The following is a 16,257-nucleotide window of genomic DNA, read 5'->3' as shown; positions in this document are numbered from 1 at the left end:
CTTTAACATTTTATTGAGGTTGATGGAGTCAATATTTACCACAAAATAATTATAAAATTAATAAGATAAAAAAGGAAAAAAAAATATAAACAATATCAAACTTTTTTGTTAAGAATTAAGATATAAAAGACTTAGCAAAGCAAAATATTTTTCATTGAATATGAATATGTTAACTAAACTTAAAAAGATGGATAATCCAACATTAATCTTCTATATTCCCCTTTCATTTCTCTGTTTTTCATCTATCTTAACTCTTTTCTCTCATCTCTTTCCGATCTAACCCTTCTGTCCTCAACCATTGTGTACATGCTACAACTTTCTTTAAACTAAGATCAATACCTTTTAACAGTTTAAACACAGTTACTATCTTTATACTTGGTTCAGACCAATTATAAGAAGAGAAGAATATTTCACCAAGAAAAAGATTGATAGATAAGTTTACACTTCTTTCGATTCTTTTTCTTATTTTTCCTTTTCTTTCTTAAAAAAATTTATTTTTGACTCTTCAGTTTAGACTCCTATACATAGAGTGGCAATCCTTGTGAAGTAGAAACAGATTTTTCTTTCAAAATTTAAGCTGAGATACTGAATATAATTTGTTGTAACATTGGCTATTGATAGTGTAATGGGGCAGAAAGGGTATTCGCATATTGACTGGAAACAATTTATAACACAACTTTAAATTAAAGAAATAGTAGTTAGAATTAATTTTCCAACAGCCAGTTTCCACCAGGAAAAAAAAAAAAGGCAAAAATCTGTAACAGCTAGTTGCTAAAACTCATGCATGCGGTCAAAAGATCAAAATTTGGATTGTTGATTTTATCCCTCACCAAGATGCGCCTAAAAAGGAAGAAATTTGTAGTAGCTGATGTAGAGAAAGAGCTAATGTGATCTCTGCTGTCGAGTATACTCCCAGAGAGCAATGGCACCACTTACATGAACATTAAGTGACCTAACAACTCCCAGCTGCGGGATCTCGACGCAAGCATCTAGTATATGGATTATATCGACGGGTATACCCTCCTTTTCACGTCCAAGAACCAACACCTGCAAAAATAAAAAATTTAACAAAAAACACATTTGAACACAAATAGAATTTCACCACTTGCTTTATACCAGAAAACTCCATTACCACTTTCTGAGGAAATGTATACTTGTCAAGGGGAATACTATTTGCAGTTTGCTCTAAACCCAAGATTGAGTAGCCTTCTCGTTTCTTTTTCTCCAAGAAATTTTTCATACTCTTTACTGGGACTTCCATTATAGGAATCCACTTCTCTGCTGTCACACTGAACACCAAAATTATGTCAAATAACCTAACTCAATAATATACTTTACAACCTAGGGAAGATGTACTTTGAAAGAAGCACGGATTTTCATTTCCTTTTTAAAAATATTTTGTAGTTTGCCTTTGCTAATTATGGAAAACACATCGGCGCACAGACACCCACAATTTGAAATAACAAGTTAGGGGCCTTAAAACCATAGGAAAGAAATAATCAATAAGATAACCAAAGCCCAAAGGAATACAAAGGACAAAAGTTCTAATGTAATTAGGATACCAAAGCCCAATAGTTTTCGACCACCATGTAATTCCTGCAGGAATGGAGAGGCCATTTTATATTGTCTGCCTTCTGGTTTTGATTTTATTTTATTTTATAGGACTTTACTCTTTCTCTTTTAATACTGTTATCTTCTTTTTCTAACAAAAAGATAATCAATGAAATAATGCCAAAACCTGATAAGTTGGAACTGTTTGTCAACTACTACATTCGCATCCGCTACAGCTAATCCTGATGTTTTAAAGACCTGCAAGGAATGATAATTCGGATGTTGGTAATTTGGCACAACCAAGGGATAGATCAAACAAAGATCCAAAGCAAGTGATCAAGAAACAAATGAAATGTATACTGTTAGTAAGTGCCAGAATGCACCTCACATGTCCGTGCCAATCCAGCAAGATTAGGTATCCGGTCAAGTAATGATGCTACAAGAATAAACTGCTGTCGACTTGCTCTTATATTGTCCATTGTCATTCTTCTAGATTGTAATAATTGATTGAGAAGCTCACCCTCGCATTCCATTTCTGTGTTGTTGAAGCACCAGCCCAAATACAAAAGTAATGAGTTTGATAAATTACTGGACAAATTTGAGAAAGATGAGCATAAAGGTTAATTATACACCAAACTGGGTAAGCAAAAGGATTACTATAACTAGTATATATCCAAGCATAATACATCTTCAACATCAACAACAAGTTTCTCTTCAAATATCTAATGATGGAAATAGAAGTCATAGCAAAGCCAAATTGGTTAATGTGAAGAATGATTGATATGTATTCTATTGAATGTTATAATTCTATATATACAAATTTTTTATGATAGAAAAGGAAATAAACACTTACATATACTGTAATTTATCCTAATACTCTTTAAACTAATTTATCATTTCTTTAATACTGCCTCTCAACCTGGAAAATAAATTTTTATCCCAGCTTACAAATAAGAGTCTGAAATGCTGGATTGTTTAAGGTGTTAGTCAAACACATGCCACTTGAGAATTTATAGGCATGTATGAGCTACATATTATATTGTTATCAAGTTTTTTTTTTATAAAATGTTTATAGATCTCGATATATTTGATCTGCTCATGTTGCAGCAGATTATGTGCAATGTTTATGACTGATTTGTTATCACAGTATATGCATATAGGATTTTCCCTAAGATCTTCCAAAATTCTTCTTACTTATAGTAGTTTACATACCCTTTGTGCCATTGCTCAGAATTCTAATTGTACACTTGATCTCGTAATTATATTTTACTTCTTATTTTTTCATGTTACTACTTTATCCCTAAAGAACGTATAATATCCTATAGTAGACTTTCCATCTATAACTCATCCTGCATAATCTGCATTAATATAAACTTTTAAGAGAGTTTACCACTCTTCTAGAACATAATTCATTTTTCAAGTAACCTTTTTAAGTAATGCAGTACTTTATATACTACTTTTTTTTCAGATTATGCATAAATTGACTTATAACATTCATTGTATAGACGATGTTTGGTCTTGTGTAGGATAGGTACATCAATCTTCCAAGTAATTTATGATACATTTTTTTATTTACTGACATATCTTCTTTTAATATTCTTAATTTGTGATTAAGATTACTAGGAGTACATCAATTTATGCACCTCTCAAAGCCAAAAGCATTTTGAAGTAGTTTATGAAATCCTTAGATACCTAAAGGGACCTCCTAGTAAAAGATTACTCGTTAGGAATCACAATCATCGACAGATAGGCTTATATAGATGCAGACTGGGCTTGACGTGTTTCAGATAAAAGATCAACATTAGGATATTGTACCTTTGTGAGAGAAAACTTGGCAAATAGAGGAGTAAAAAACAAAATCTAGTGGCCAAACGTAGTGCCAAGGCTGAATACATACCTGTTGCTCATGGAATTTATGAAGTTTTATGGTTAAAAAGACTTCTTGAAGAATTAAAGATCTGTACATCACTACCGATTAAGGTGCACTGTAACAACAAATGAGCTACTGCTATTGCACATGATTGTATTAATGACAAAACAAAGAATTTAGATGTTGATTACTATATTTTATTATTTAATTATTTTAATTTATTATTTAGTGTTATGTAACTAAAATTATATGAAAATAATAATCTCATATAATTAATATTTTAATAGAAAAGAATTTTTTTATCTGTAGGTTAAAATTCTATAAATATTTTCAGTGTAACAACATAAAGGGTGAAAAATAAAATTATTATTTTTCATCTAAAAATCAACATGATATCAGAATCAAAATAAGACATCTTAAAGTTCCAATTTTAGCATTTTTTCAAAACTCTAAAATAGCAAAATAGATTGAATTGATATTCACTTATCAGAATCTACTCTCATTACCACCCCAGACGGTGCTGTAGACTCACCAGAGGCCTTTTCCCAACTCCGTTGGCCGTTAGTAGTAGAGGCGCCTAAGTAGCACGTGTTGCCACCAGCTGTTGCAATAGCCGCCGAACACCACTCGTAATCGCATGCTCAGACCCGATACAGATATGGAGAGAACGAGTCTAAAACATGCCTGGAATAAGGTGAGAATGAGCTGTCGTGCTCCGGTCGTCTTCTTCGGCCAAATCGAGATAGATCTGGCCTTTTTCCACTTGAAGAACCATTCGCGCTCCCTATTACAAAGTCAAGCACCAACAGATCCAGTCGCGCTGAACAGATCTTCTCTCACCGTAATCTACTTTGTCTCAAACTGAGCTGTATTGCATTTGTCGGTCAAGGCTATCTACTGCGCCATTCCAACCTTCCACGCATGGAGACATCTAGCTCTCGCCATTCCACATGCGGACCACTCTAATTTGGTACATCTGCGCTTGAGCCGCGTCGAGCTTGAGTCGAGCCTATTTAAGTTGCTGCTTGAGCCAAGCCAAGCCTTAGCCGATCCAAGTCGAGCCCAAGCCGAGTCGCTGACTTGAACAGAGCTGTTTTGAGCCAAGTTTGAGTCGTTTTGAGCCAAGTTTGAGTCATTTTGAACCGAGTTTGAGTAGTTTTTAAGCGGACTTCGCGGCATTTTTGAGTCGATTTTGAGACGTTTTTGAGGCGAGCCTGAGTTGTTTTTGAGCTGAACCCTAACCCTTTTTCAACCGAACCTGAGTTGTTTTTGAGTCAAATTGCTTTGTTGCTTGACAGATCTGGTTCCAGTTTGCAACACGTTTTTGACATTCTTTGTTATTGATTAGAAAATTTGTTCTTCATTACTGGGTATTATTTTTTCCTGTTTCTAGTACTCTAAAATGATATAAGCAAAAAAGGTAATGGTTTCTTATTCTGATAAGTCCTCATTATAAATTTGTCCCGTAAATCTTGATGAAATTAAATATCTTACTTGATCAAGATCTTATTTACTATTTATCAAAGTTAGAGGATTACAGGGGTACATTACAGGTGATATGAAGAAATCAGATATAAGTACTTTAGAATATAACAAATGTGACTCTGAAAATTACTTGGTATTGTCTTGTCTCATCAATTCTATGTAACCCTATATTGCACGAACATATCTGTTGCTCAATATTGCAGCAAAAATATGAAATGTAACATCTCTCATATACTCAAAAGTGGAAAATGATACCCAAATTTATGAACTTCAGAATAAAGGTTCATGGTATAAAATAAGAAAAAATGACTATTTCTTAATATTTTTCAGAACTAAAAAAATTATAGCAGAAACTAAATTACTATCAAGACTTCCAAGCAAATTATCTTAGAGATACAGTCAAATTTCAGAAATTGATAGAAAAAGAGCGGATTTATAATTTCCTACTTGGTCTGAACACCGAATATGATCTGTTATGGGTCTAGGTGCTTGGTAAGAATCCTCTTCCATCATTACAATAAGATTAGTGTTATGTCCACTAAGAAGAAAGTAGAAGGAATGTTATGTTTTACCTAACACCAGTTAAAAAAGCTGGATTAGTTGTTCGGTCTGATCAGTCCAAAAATCTATGGAAGTATGACTATTGTAGCAAATCAAAACACACTAAAGAAGCTTACTGAAAGTTGCATGGAAAACGAACTAGAGATCGTGAGAGAAGGAAATGTGGACCTACGAGAGTTCAAAAAAATTTGGTTGAAATATGTGAAACACCTGACACACCAACAGTTAGAGCTTTTTCAACCGAAGAGATTCAAAGGCTGAAGTGTATTATGTCTCAATTTACTTCTTCATCAGCTACATGTATATTAGATATGGTAAAATCAGAATTTTCGAACAAAAAAGATGATTCACACTGGTAAATTACAGGATGACTATTCAGAATTTGGTTTGCAAGTTGGGCGTATATGATATTTCTGCACCAATTTGAGTGAGTGTATTAACTACCATATTTTATTATTTAATTATTTTATTTTATTATTTAGTATTATATAATTAAAACTTTATGAAAATAATAATTTTATATAATTAGAATTCTAATAAAATAAAAATTTTCCTATATGTAGATTAATAATTTTATAAAATACCGTAAGTGTAACAATATAAGAAATGAGAAATAAAATTATTATTTTTACTCTAAAAATTAATTGTGGAGATTGATAAACACATATCAAAGAGAAGACTGATAATAGAATCATTTGTATGCTTTATGTTCCATGTATTAATAAAGTGAGAGATATTGTGACTAAAGACTTTGATAAGAGACAGTTTGACAGTTTAATTTCCAAATAGGCAATAGAAGACAATTTTATGCCAACTTGAGGGGGGGTGTCGAAATATTCGGTTTAGAGTTTTAATATTCATCTTCTAGTTTAGTGTCTAATAATATTTCTGTAATTAAAAGGGAATAATCGACTAGGGACATTTGTAGGCTCCTTGGTGTAATTAATTTCTTTTTGTATAATATCTCCTCATATTGTAAGTAGGACACCTTATAATGTGCGAAAAACAATTAGAGAAAACTAACACGAGTATTTTTTCTCTTTTTTCCTCTCAATCTACACTAACTATAGAAATTATAGAACTATATAAGAAACTTTGTTCTAGATTCTGACAATGAGCTTCAAATTTTGGATATTTGTTTGTATTAAAGGAAAACGCTGCCAAGTCCTTCAGTAAACTTGACAAGAACCAAAAACACCCACTCATCTTATCTCTAATATGATACTCTCTCAGCTGCAATAGGTAAACCAAAACCAATGAGATCGAACAAAAAAACAGCAGCTTTGAGATCCTAGATATGCTACTTCATTGCATATCAGGATCCAGTCCCCAGATCTCTCCATTTTTCTCTGCTTGTTTCTTCTCAATTCCCTCTCTATATGTAAATGGACTTCAATCAATACCAATGAGATCAAACATGAAAACAGCAGCTTTGAGATACTTGATATGCCACTTCATTGCATACTAGGATCAAGGCCCTGGTTGTCTCTGTTTTCTCTGCTTGATTCTCTCTCAGTTCCCTCTGTATATTTTAATGGACTACCATATTGAAGCACTAAACTAAAAAAAATAAAGAAAAGAAAAAAGAAGAGACATGTAATAAGCTGAATGGCTGCGGTCAGGGCTCCCTCTCCTTGTTGACTATTCGCAAATAGCGGGAGAATTTTCCAAATAAGAAAATCGCATTCTCAAAATCCATGGTGCCAGAACAGTCAAATAATTTTTTCAATCATATTTTTTCATATTATCTTGTTTCTAACCCTCATATAATTAACAGCAAACCTTCTACTCACCTACAAGTTGCCCATAAATCTCCTCATTTCTGAACAAGGAACTAAAATTGTGTTGCTGCTCATGCTTTAACAGAGTAATCTTTTTCTGAAAGTCCACAGATGCATCTTTAGGCTGCTGGAGGATTTTTTCTTTGTTGACAGCAGATAACAATTCATTGCAGTTGGGATCTTCAACAATCTTTAAACCCTCGTTTTTTATTGTTATTACATCCTTTGCCATAGAAGACCTTAGGTCTTCCCTAACATCCTGCAACACTTAAAAATAAGATACCACCAGCGAACGAGGAAGAAGATAGTAGTAAGAAAGTTATTTTCTTACATTAAGAAAGTTGAGCACATGATCCATGAGGGATATTGGGACACATTCAAACTCGATTTCCTGTGTTATGATCATCAGCCAAGCACAAAAAAGAAGCATTAAGGGACTGGAATAAAAACCAACAAATATTACCATGAAAATTTACTATTTAATCATGCAATATGCCTTTTAACCAATTTGGCTAACATGAGGCACAAAGACTTAATTAAGTGATCTTCCTCTTGGTAGCATGGCAGGCATTAGAGATATCAATGTTCCCTAACATGAACCAGCATTAAAAACAAAAAGAACAAGATAGAAATGTGAAAATATATATGACAAAGGATGGGTACTACTTTGTCCTGGGGATGATTTAGAATCGAACAAAATTTAGGCAAGATATAGAAGAATAAAGATACATAAGAGAAACTTAGAAATCAAACTGAAATATAAGGGAAGTAGACTGAACATGATAGGTTAGACAAATCATAATAAGAACAAATAGAGATAATAGGAGATATAATCCCAACAAAGGAATTCTTAGTTCATCATTACCAATTCAATTTACTGATACCTACTAGTCTTTATATAGATATTACATATAACTAATAAAGAAAATAAACTAATGAGGAAATCAAAAGTTTCTAGAACTTAAAATCTACCTAAATAAATTAAATAATAAAGAATAACAATAATAATAATTAAAAAAATATCTTTAAATAAAAATTAATCCCAAATTAAGATCCTTTTGTTCTGTATCATTCTACCCACTAGGTGAAAACTCAATTTTGAGTTTTGAAGTGATGAACCATAAGTGACAAAAAAGTAAGATCAAGCACTTCAAATGCTTGCAATTTAAAACACTAAGTAGTCTCCAGAAGAAAATAAATCATACTACGAACAACTCTCCTAAGAGCTGGTGATTTTCTATTGTCGGTGAAGGTGGTTCAAGAGAAACTTCATGCTTCTGCTCTCCTAAATTAGGTGAATTAGTTGAGGATGTTATGACATTTTATATTCTTGTAAATTATCCTATAATTCTTTAACCTTTGAATATAGGTAGAATGCATACTCAATACTCATCCAACAACAATTGGGATAATGCAGCGACCATTTAAAGCATTTGCAGCATGGAGAGAACTTCAAGGTATTGACACTAGATACAAGCTTGATTATGTGGAATTATGTCAATAATTTTTCTCTCTCTCTCTCTCTCTCTCTCTCTCTAAAGAATAATAACTTGGTAAACACATTATATATAATCAAGCAGATTATATGGAGGATTTTAACCAAAACATAGTTGGATTCCATGTAAAGTTGTCAACTTTAATACATATGTCCATGGAAGTGACTGCAAGGTGCAGATTTAAGCAAATAGACATCAAGAATGGTAGAACATACTGGAAAACCTTAACAGGTTTGCACCAGCTTGAACCAGTCAAGACAAGTTTGGAGCATGCTGAACTGGACTCGTCGAACCAGATTGGTCAAATAACTTTGAACTGGTCAAAGAATTCAGTTCAGTCGTAGGATATCTAGGGAGAAGTTTTCGCAATTCAACCATGTATGATGAAATCATCAAATATTTGACATTTTCAAACTCTATCTATAACTCACTATAAGTTCAGAAAACAAAGAGAAGATGTGTAAGAACGAGATTCCAATAATGAAGAAGGAAAAAGACTGAATAAAGGAACTATTAAATATTTGGCAACTTCAGATGTGTCGATATCAATGGTGACTCATTATTTCAATCAATCATTACTTCCACCAAGAGAAAATTATGTAAACACTTACTAAAAATATCACTTACCAGATTCTATTGTGGAAGACACAAGTTTTTCTGAAGAATTCGTATAATATATATAATTCATGCATAATATCATGTAAAATAGATATGAATTTTTGATTGCTAATTAGCGCCACCAATAAATTCGAAAAATATATAAAAATATCAAATTTAAATATTTGTACTCTATCGATGTAAAGAACTATGACATATCTATTTGGAGTAGATTCTACTTTGAGAGAGTTGAAAAAGTACTATCTCATCGAAAGATTCTATCCATTTGCCCTTTCTCAACACATTTCTTTAGACAAATACTCCATTTTTTCTCTTTTTAGGATGGTAAATATTTCTCACAACATGAAAGGTGAATCAAACCCATGTTTGAATTGAAATTAAGATATTGATGCAAATTCTTCTCTTCTGAATTAGGTACATTCATATCTGAAAGAGGTCAACAATAAATTATATCAAAATTGACTATTTGGTCATCTGTTAGAGATATTTCAGAAATGTTTGTGATCGAGTAAATAACTCTATGAACTAATAGATCAGATTAAATTGCAAAATAAAAAAATTTGTACAAGTTATACCTTTTGTCATCATTTTGTGGGAAATCGTTAAATATAATATGTTAGATACTTGTTACTCCATCAGTGAAGGTGAAATAGTATCTCTCTTCCAAAAAAACATGTTTTTGACGATAAGCAGCCAATATGCTGGTCTTCAGTGATCAGCGAGGGTTGGTCTTCTAGAAAAAAGGGTAGTTTTTGACAATGATTCAAGGAATTCGGTTGCTATTGTATTTGGTGGCTAGGAAAGCCAAGATCTAGTATGATCGTGGCAGCTAGGTCTTTCAACAAGTGTCGCATCGTTCAACAAATCTTATGGCCAAAAGATTGATCAGTATCATCAACAATGAGGTTATGAGATTTTTCTTGCAATTCTGTTTTGTCATTTTTTATTTTTTTCATTCGAGGGCTTATTCAATTCTTTAAAAGATTTTTTGCTCTTAGAGAAGGTTTTTTTTGTTTTGGCAAAAAGATTTGTAAATTTTGTTTTTTTTTCTTAAAGTAAAATAGTTTTCCGAGAAGATGTAGACGACAATCAAGCTCTGATACTAATTGATGCAAAACAAGAAACGGTTCTGACCATGGTTTATAGATAGAAAAAATTAAAGTAAGAAATAGGAAAATAATGGTAGAGATCATCAGAATGGATACTCTTATATTTCATTTGCAATGTTCCCCAATTTGGAAAATATAATGGATACTCTTCAATATATAACCTAATATAATTCTAAATACCAAAATAATAAATAAAAACATGAATCCGGTAATAGGCGCATTCTTGGAGTTCTAATGCCAGTGCTGTGACCAAAGTAAGTATTTGATAATGGTGCAGCCAAAACCTCGAGTTGCTCCTTAATCATGCTTCCTCATTTCCACAGTAAGCCCAACGTCCAAAATGGTTCTCATGTTTCTAGGTAGACACATGCAGGTGTACACTTCTCTCCATAACTGAAAAGTTGGCACCAGTATCATTTATTGTTCCAACAATTCTCAACTAGGAGTTATAAAAATTTCCTTTGATCCAAGGACCATATTAGGATGACATAATACAAACACATTATTTTCTTCTTAAGAACTACATAAAAACAGTTCTTTCGACAGGGAAAAATTAAACCAGAAAACCTATACAAAAAATAGAACAAACTAATAATGGACTAATAAGCTTAGGCTCTTTTCTTATTTTCCCTCCAAGTTCCTATTCCTATTGATGTTTGGGACCATCCAACATTCTCAATATTTCTGGGACTCAATGATTTTTGTCATTTATTGATTATTGCACTAAAGTTACATAGTTTTTCTTACTCAAATCCAAGAAAGATGTTAGCCACATAATACCTCAATTCTATAATATGATAAAAATCCAATTTATAACCACATAAAATGGTTTCACACTGGCAACACGAAGGATTTTTTTAACCGTATAATCTTATGCGTTTTCTATCAAGAAGAGATTGTTCATGAATCATCACGTGTCGACACTCCAAACAGAGCGGCAAAACATAAGAATGGTCACTTTCTTGTAACCATTAGAAACTTTGAACCAGGTCCAGGAACAAGATTGAGGTGAAGTAGTTCTTACTAACACATATTTTTAACCATTTACCTCGAGTGCTCTAGAGTTAAAAGTCCACTAGAAAACCTTTCAAGATGTTACTCAAAAGTAAGTGTCAAAAACTATATGGTCTCGTGAATATTCAAGTGAGTAACATATATTTACATTCTTTCACATCAGCAGGAGAAATTTGATCCAAGCCTTAAAGTGTGTGCTCATGGAATACTCAACTATAAAATGGTACAAATGTTACTAGCTGTCTATACAAAAAGCTATGTATCTGGAATGTCACATTTGTTGAACAAAACTCAATTTTTCTCAACCTTATCTTCAGGAGAGCCTATATTTTAAGATAAAGGTACCAAATTCTTTATTGACCTTACGCTACCAGCCTTACCACATATTCAACCACCATCACAAGAAAACCCATAAACACCACGAGAATCCACCCACTCAAGGAACTATACCTGACTTTAGGTTTACTCAGGTGTATGTAAGGAGGAAGAATCCAAGTTTTGAGCCGAAGTAGATTCAACAATTCGACATGAATTTATGAAATTGAGGTAAGCCTTGAAAACTATACACAATATGATAATGATATACCAAGAAATACACCAAAAGTTCCTTTTATCTTATCCCATAATTTGTGTCTTTTGATAAATGTTCATAGCCGCATAAAAGTTTCTTACAAGTTTGAATATCGAGTCTGTCCCTAACACAGAATCTTTAGGCATTATCTTGTGAGAAATAGAACAATATCATGAATGTTAAAATACATGCACGAGAGAAGAACCAAATATAGGAAGTAGTGAAATGCTCTAGAGGGAAAAGTCCTGTGAGTTACAAGTAGGTATTGATAATAAAATACAAGTCAAATGGACAATCGAGAAGTATAAACAACATCGATGGCAAAAGATTACATTAGAGCTATGAGATATATTATAAAGAAATATTTACACCAGTAGCTAAGATGAACACAATGTGAATCTTGCTATTCATAACTACTCATTTTGATTGACAACTGTAGTAATTCAATATAAAAAATGCATTCTTGCATGAAGATCTATAAGAAGAAATCTATATAGAGATCTCAACAAGATTTGATAGAGGACTAGAATCAAATAAAGTTTGAAAGCTAAAGAATGCACTCCGTGCGACTAAAGCAACCACTTAGAGCATGATTTGGTAGATTTATAAGGTGATGACAAGCTTGAGATATAAATAAGCTCAGGGAAATCACACTCTATTTATCAAGCACTTTGAAACAAAGAGAGTTATAGCTTTTCTAGTATATCTGATGATATTATTGTAACAAGAAATGGTGAAAAAGAAAAACTAATGCTCAAGCAATGTCTAACTAGGGAAATCGAAATCAAGGAGTCAAATAAGTTGAAGGACTTTCTTGGAATTGAAGTCATTTGCTCAAATCCGAGCTAGTCATCTCCTAACAAAAATATATTTATGACTTGTTAAAAGATATGGACAAACTAACATCTAAACTAGCTACTACTTCTATTGATCCCAATCATAAGCTAGGACTGCAGAAGGGATAGGCTACTAGATAAGGAGAAATATGAGAGGTCGGTGGAGAAACTAATATATTTGTCACAGACAAGGCTAGATATTGTTTATGTAATAAGTGTTATAGGTCAGTTCATACACAATTCTAAAAAAGTACACTTACAAGTAACCTAAAGAGTGATGCATTACCTAAAATGGTTACTTGGGAAAGAGATTATATTAAAAAAGAATGATAGGGTTGCTCCGAAAAGTCTATAACGGATCCAGACTATGTTGGGTTAATGATGGAGAGAAGATCTACTTGAATTGTTGTACCTATCTTGAGGGTAAACTGCTTACTGGGAGAAATAAGAAGTAAAATATAGTTGCAAGGTCGAGCGTAGAATCAAAATTCTAAATAATAGTTCAAGGAATTTGTGAGTTATTATGGTTAAAGAGAATTATAGATGCTTTAAAAATTAAGTGGGGACAGCCCCATGACATAATGGCATTATCCATAACTCGGTGTAACATGACAAAACTAAACATATTAAGACTGACAGACATTTCATTAAAGAAAAACTAGACAATGATTTAATACGTACCCTATATATATCGACCAATTTATAGCATGCAAATATGTTGATAAGAGGTTTGAGTAATCCAGTATTCCAAACTATTATTGGCATGCTAGATGTGGATAATATCTATTCTCAAATCGACTGGGAATGTTGAAGAAAATATATTACATGTAATTAGATTAAAGGACATTAAGGTAAAATAAATCCTATGTAATTAATGTAATTAATAATACATAAGACTATGATATTCAATAAGATACACCCTTAACCATTAATCCTCAATTAAATCTTTGGAGACAGTCCACAAGAGGGCCCCTACCTCAACTCGATTAACAAAAATTCCTGCTGGAGTTATAGAGGTTTTGGGATTGTAGGCATCAAGATATCCTTCCATCGATAATCGTAACCTGAAAACCAAGATTGTACACATCAAGATTAAAATATTAAAGCATAGTGTTTAAATTCTATAGGCTATGCTTTTAAGAGAATCACTCAAACTAAAAGAGAGAAGAATCATAAGCAAAGAAAGAATGATCTATTCTCCAGTAGAAAGAAAAGAAAAAAGGAAAAAGTAAAAAAAGAAAGAAATAGTAGATACAAAAAGGATAAAATAAAACAAAATAGCATCCCAATCTCTTTGTAACATGGATAATGAAACCTTGTCTCAGACCATAGGCCTTAACCCAAAGAGAAGCAAGAACCCATAACACATAGCATTAACTAATTGACACTGTTGCCAAATAATTTTCTCAATTTGCTCCAACAACAGGACCCATAACCCTGTAAAAATAGTTCATCTCCATAATAATACATTACCTTGCCCAAGCCACCTAAATTTCTCAAGGTTAGCACATCTAAGAAAACTTAAGAAAGAAAACAATCTTGTCAAAACTCTCCAAGCCATCCTCTACGGACCAAAAGCATTTTGTTTTCTGTGGACCAAAAGGAAATTATTAATATTAATTTTGTTTAGGATCATAATGTAGTCCAAAACTTATACTCACCTTGGAGGATACATTCCGAAATAATAAATATTGTACTTCAATATCTCGTTTTTAGTTTGAGAGCTTGGTATATCATTCAAATATCTCATTATTTTATAATTTACATATATAAGTTGATAATTTAGATTAAATATAAACTAGTGGTTCCAATAACAAATCATATTTAAATCTTTTCTGTAAAAAAAGGTTAAATTAAATAAAACACATAATTCAAATTACATACTAAGAAAATAGAATTAATATAATTAAAAATATATGAAAACAAAATATTTTAATCAGCTTATCTTATATTTAAATTAACTTTAAGTTTTTTCTCAAAAAAAAAATCACATCAACTCAAAAAAAAAAAAAACTTCAACCTTTAACTTTAAGTAAAAAAACAAAGGAAATAAAAAATCATAGTTCTCGTGTTTTCCAAGTTAAGAATCCTCTCCCACACGACAAACTGGAACTCTGAAAAAGTTTGGAGAGAGAAATTTTCATTGTAAATCATTCTCCTACCTAGAGGTTCCTAGTGATCAAAAAAAATCTTTTGACATAGCCACTGTTGGGAGGGGCAAAGGATTGACGGTGAGTAAGAATGGGAGAGACTTCGGGTTGAGAATTTCTTTCTAGGATAAGGAGGTGAAGTGGCTGTAAGAAATAGCTACAAGGTTTTTATTGGAAGGAACAAAATGCTCCTCAGTGAAGAAGGGAAGCTTGATGAAGAATCTATATTCCAAAGGATCTTCAACGGAGTGGGTGGTTGAGGATGATTGCGGTGATGCATGAAGTTGAGAAAAAAACTTTTAGAGCTTCATGTAAGCAAAGGCGAAGGAGAAGAAGGTGGTGGCAATTGGAGGATCTCAATTGCTTGTGACCAGTACCTCGAAATGTATGGTCGTGATGCGGAATCCAAGATCTCTAGTTCAATCGAAAACCCCACATAAATCATTAGCATTCAGAAATCTTAAATCCTTAATTAATCCTCCCTACTTAAACTACATTCAGCATGTGAATGCAACAAAGGTAACTGAGAAATTCCATTAATAACTGGCCGTTTTGATTCTTTGGAACAACTCGACGAATTTAGTAGGTCCTATTGAAAGTACTAGTATAAGTGAAGACTCGGTTATAAATGATTCGGATAAAAACATTTATAAATCCATTTGGGGTGAGAGTTCCAGTTATTACAGTAATGTTGATCATTTGGACGGTGCCAAGAACATTCAGAATTTCATCTCGGATGACACTTTTTTAGTTAGGGATAGTAATAGGGATAGTTATTCTATATATTTTGATATCGAAAATAACAATTTTGAAATTGATAATGATCATTCTTTTTTGAGTGAACTAGAAAGTTTTTTTTATAGTTATCGTAATTCTAATTATATGAATAATAGATCTAAAAGTGACAATCCCCACTATGATCCTTACATGTACGATACTAAATATAGTTGGACTAATCACATTAATAGTTGCATTGACTCTTATCTTCATTCTCAAATCTGTATTGATAAGTTATATTTTAAGTGGTAGTGACAATTACAATGACAGTTACATTTATAATTACATTTGTAGTGAAAGTGGAAAGAGTAGTGAAAGCGAAAATTTCAATATAAGAACTAACACGAATCGTAGTAATTTAACTATAAAAGAAAGTTCTAATGATCTTGATAAAGTAGGAATGGAAATCATTAGCATTCCTTTGAATTTTACCTTCTT

The 16,257-nt window shown here is 32.3% G+C and overlaps 1 protein-coding gene across 9 annotated transcripts in view; it reads right to left on the bottom strand.

The window, feature by feature from the left end:
* Nucleotides 1-586: 586 nt before the first annotated feature.
* Nucleotides 587-16,257, bottom strand: part of LOC110810851 (tRNA/rRNA methyltransferase (SpoU) family protein) — a 95,232-nt gene continuing 79,561 nt past the window's right edge. For 4 of the 9 annotated variants that reach the window (XM_088218083.1, XM_088218086.1, XM_088218085.1 and 1 more), the window contains 7 exons: nucleotides 13,869-13,956; nucleotides 7,580-7,639; nucleotides 7,261-7,507; nucleotides 1,935-2,086; nucleotides 1,739-1,809; nucleotides 1,133-1,289; nucleotides 587-1,047 (listed from right to left, as the gene is read on the bottom strand). In XM_088218083.1, coding sequence (XP_088074209.1) covers nucleotides 883-1,047; nucleotides 1,133-1,289; nucleotides 1,739-1,809; nucleotides 1,935-2,086; nucleotides 7,261-7,507; nucleotides 7,580-7,639; nucleotides 13,869-13,956 — 940 coding nt within the window. In that variant the 3' untranslated portion in view covers nucleotides 587-882. Of the gene's footprint in view, nucleotides 1,048-1,132; nucleotides 1,290-1,312; nucleotides 1,597-1,738; nucleotides 1,810-1,934; nucleotides 2,087-3,448; nucleotides 3,537-7,260; nucleotides 7,508-7,579; nucleotides 10,865-13,868; nucleotides 13,957-16,257 lie in introns of those variants that run through there. The other 5 variants (XR_015818518.1, XM_088218088.1, XM_088218087.1 and 2 more) reach the window with 4 other exon arrangements.

This window comes from Carica papaya, chromosome 4 (genome assembly GCF_054855325.1).
Source record: "Carica papaya isolate Zhongbai chromosome 4, ASM5485532v1, whole genome shotgun sequence".
Lineage (NCBI taxonomy): Eukaryota > Viridiplantae > Streptophyta > Magnoliopsida > Brassicales > Caricaceae > Carica > Carica papaya.
Note: the sequence above shows the minus strand (reverse complement) of the source record. Positions and strands in the feature narration are given on the sequence as shown.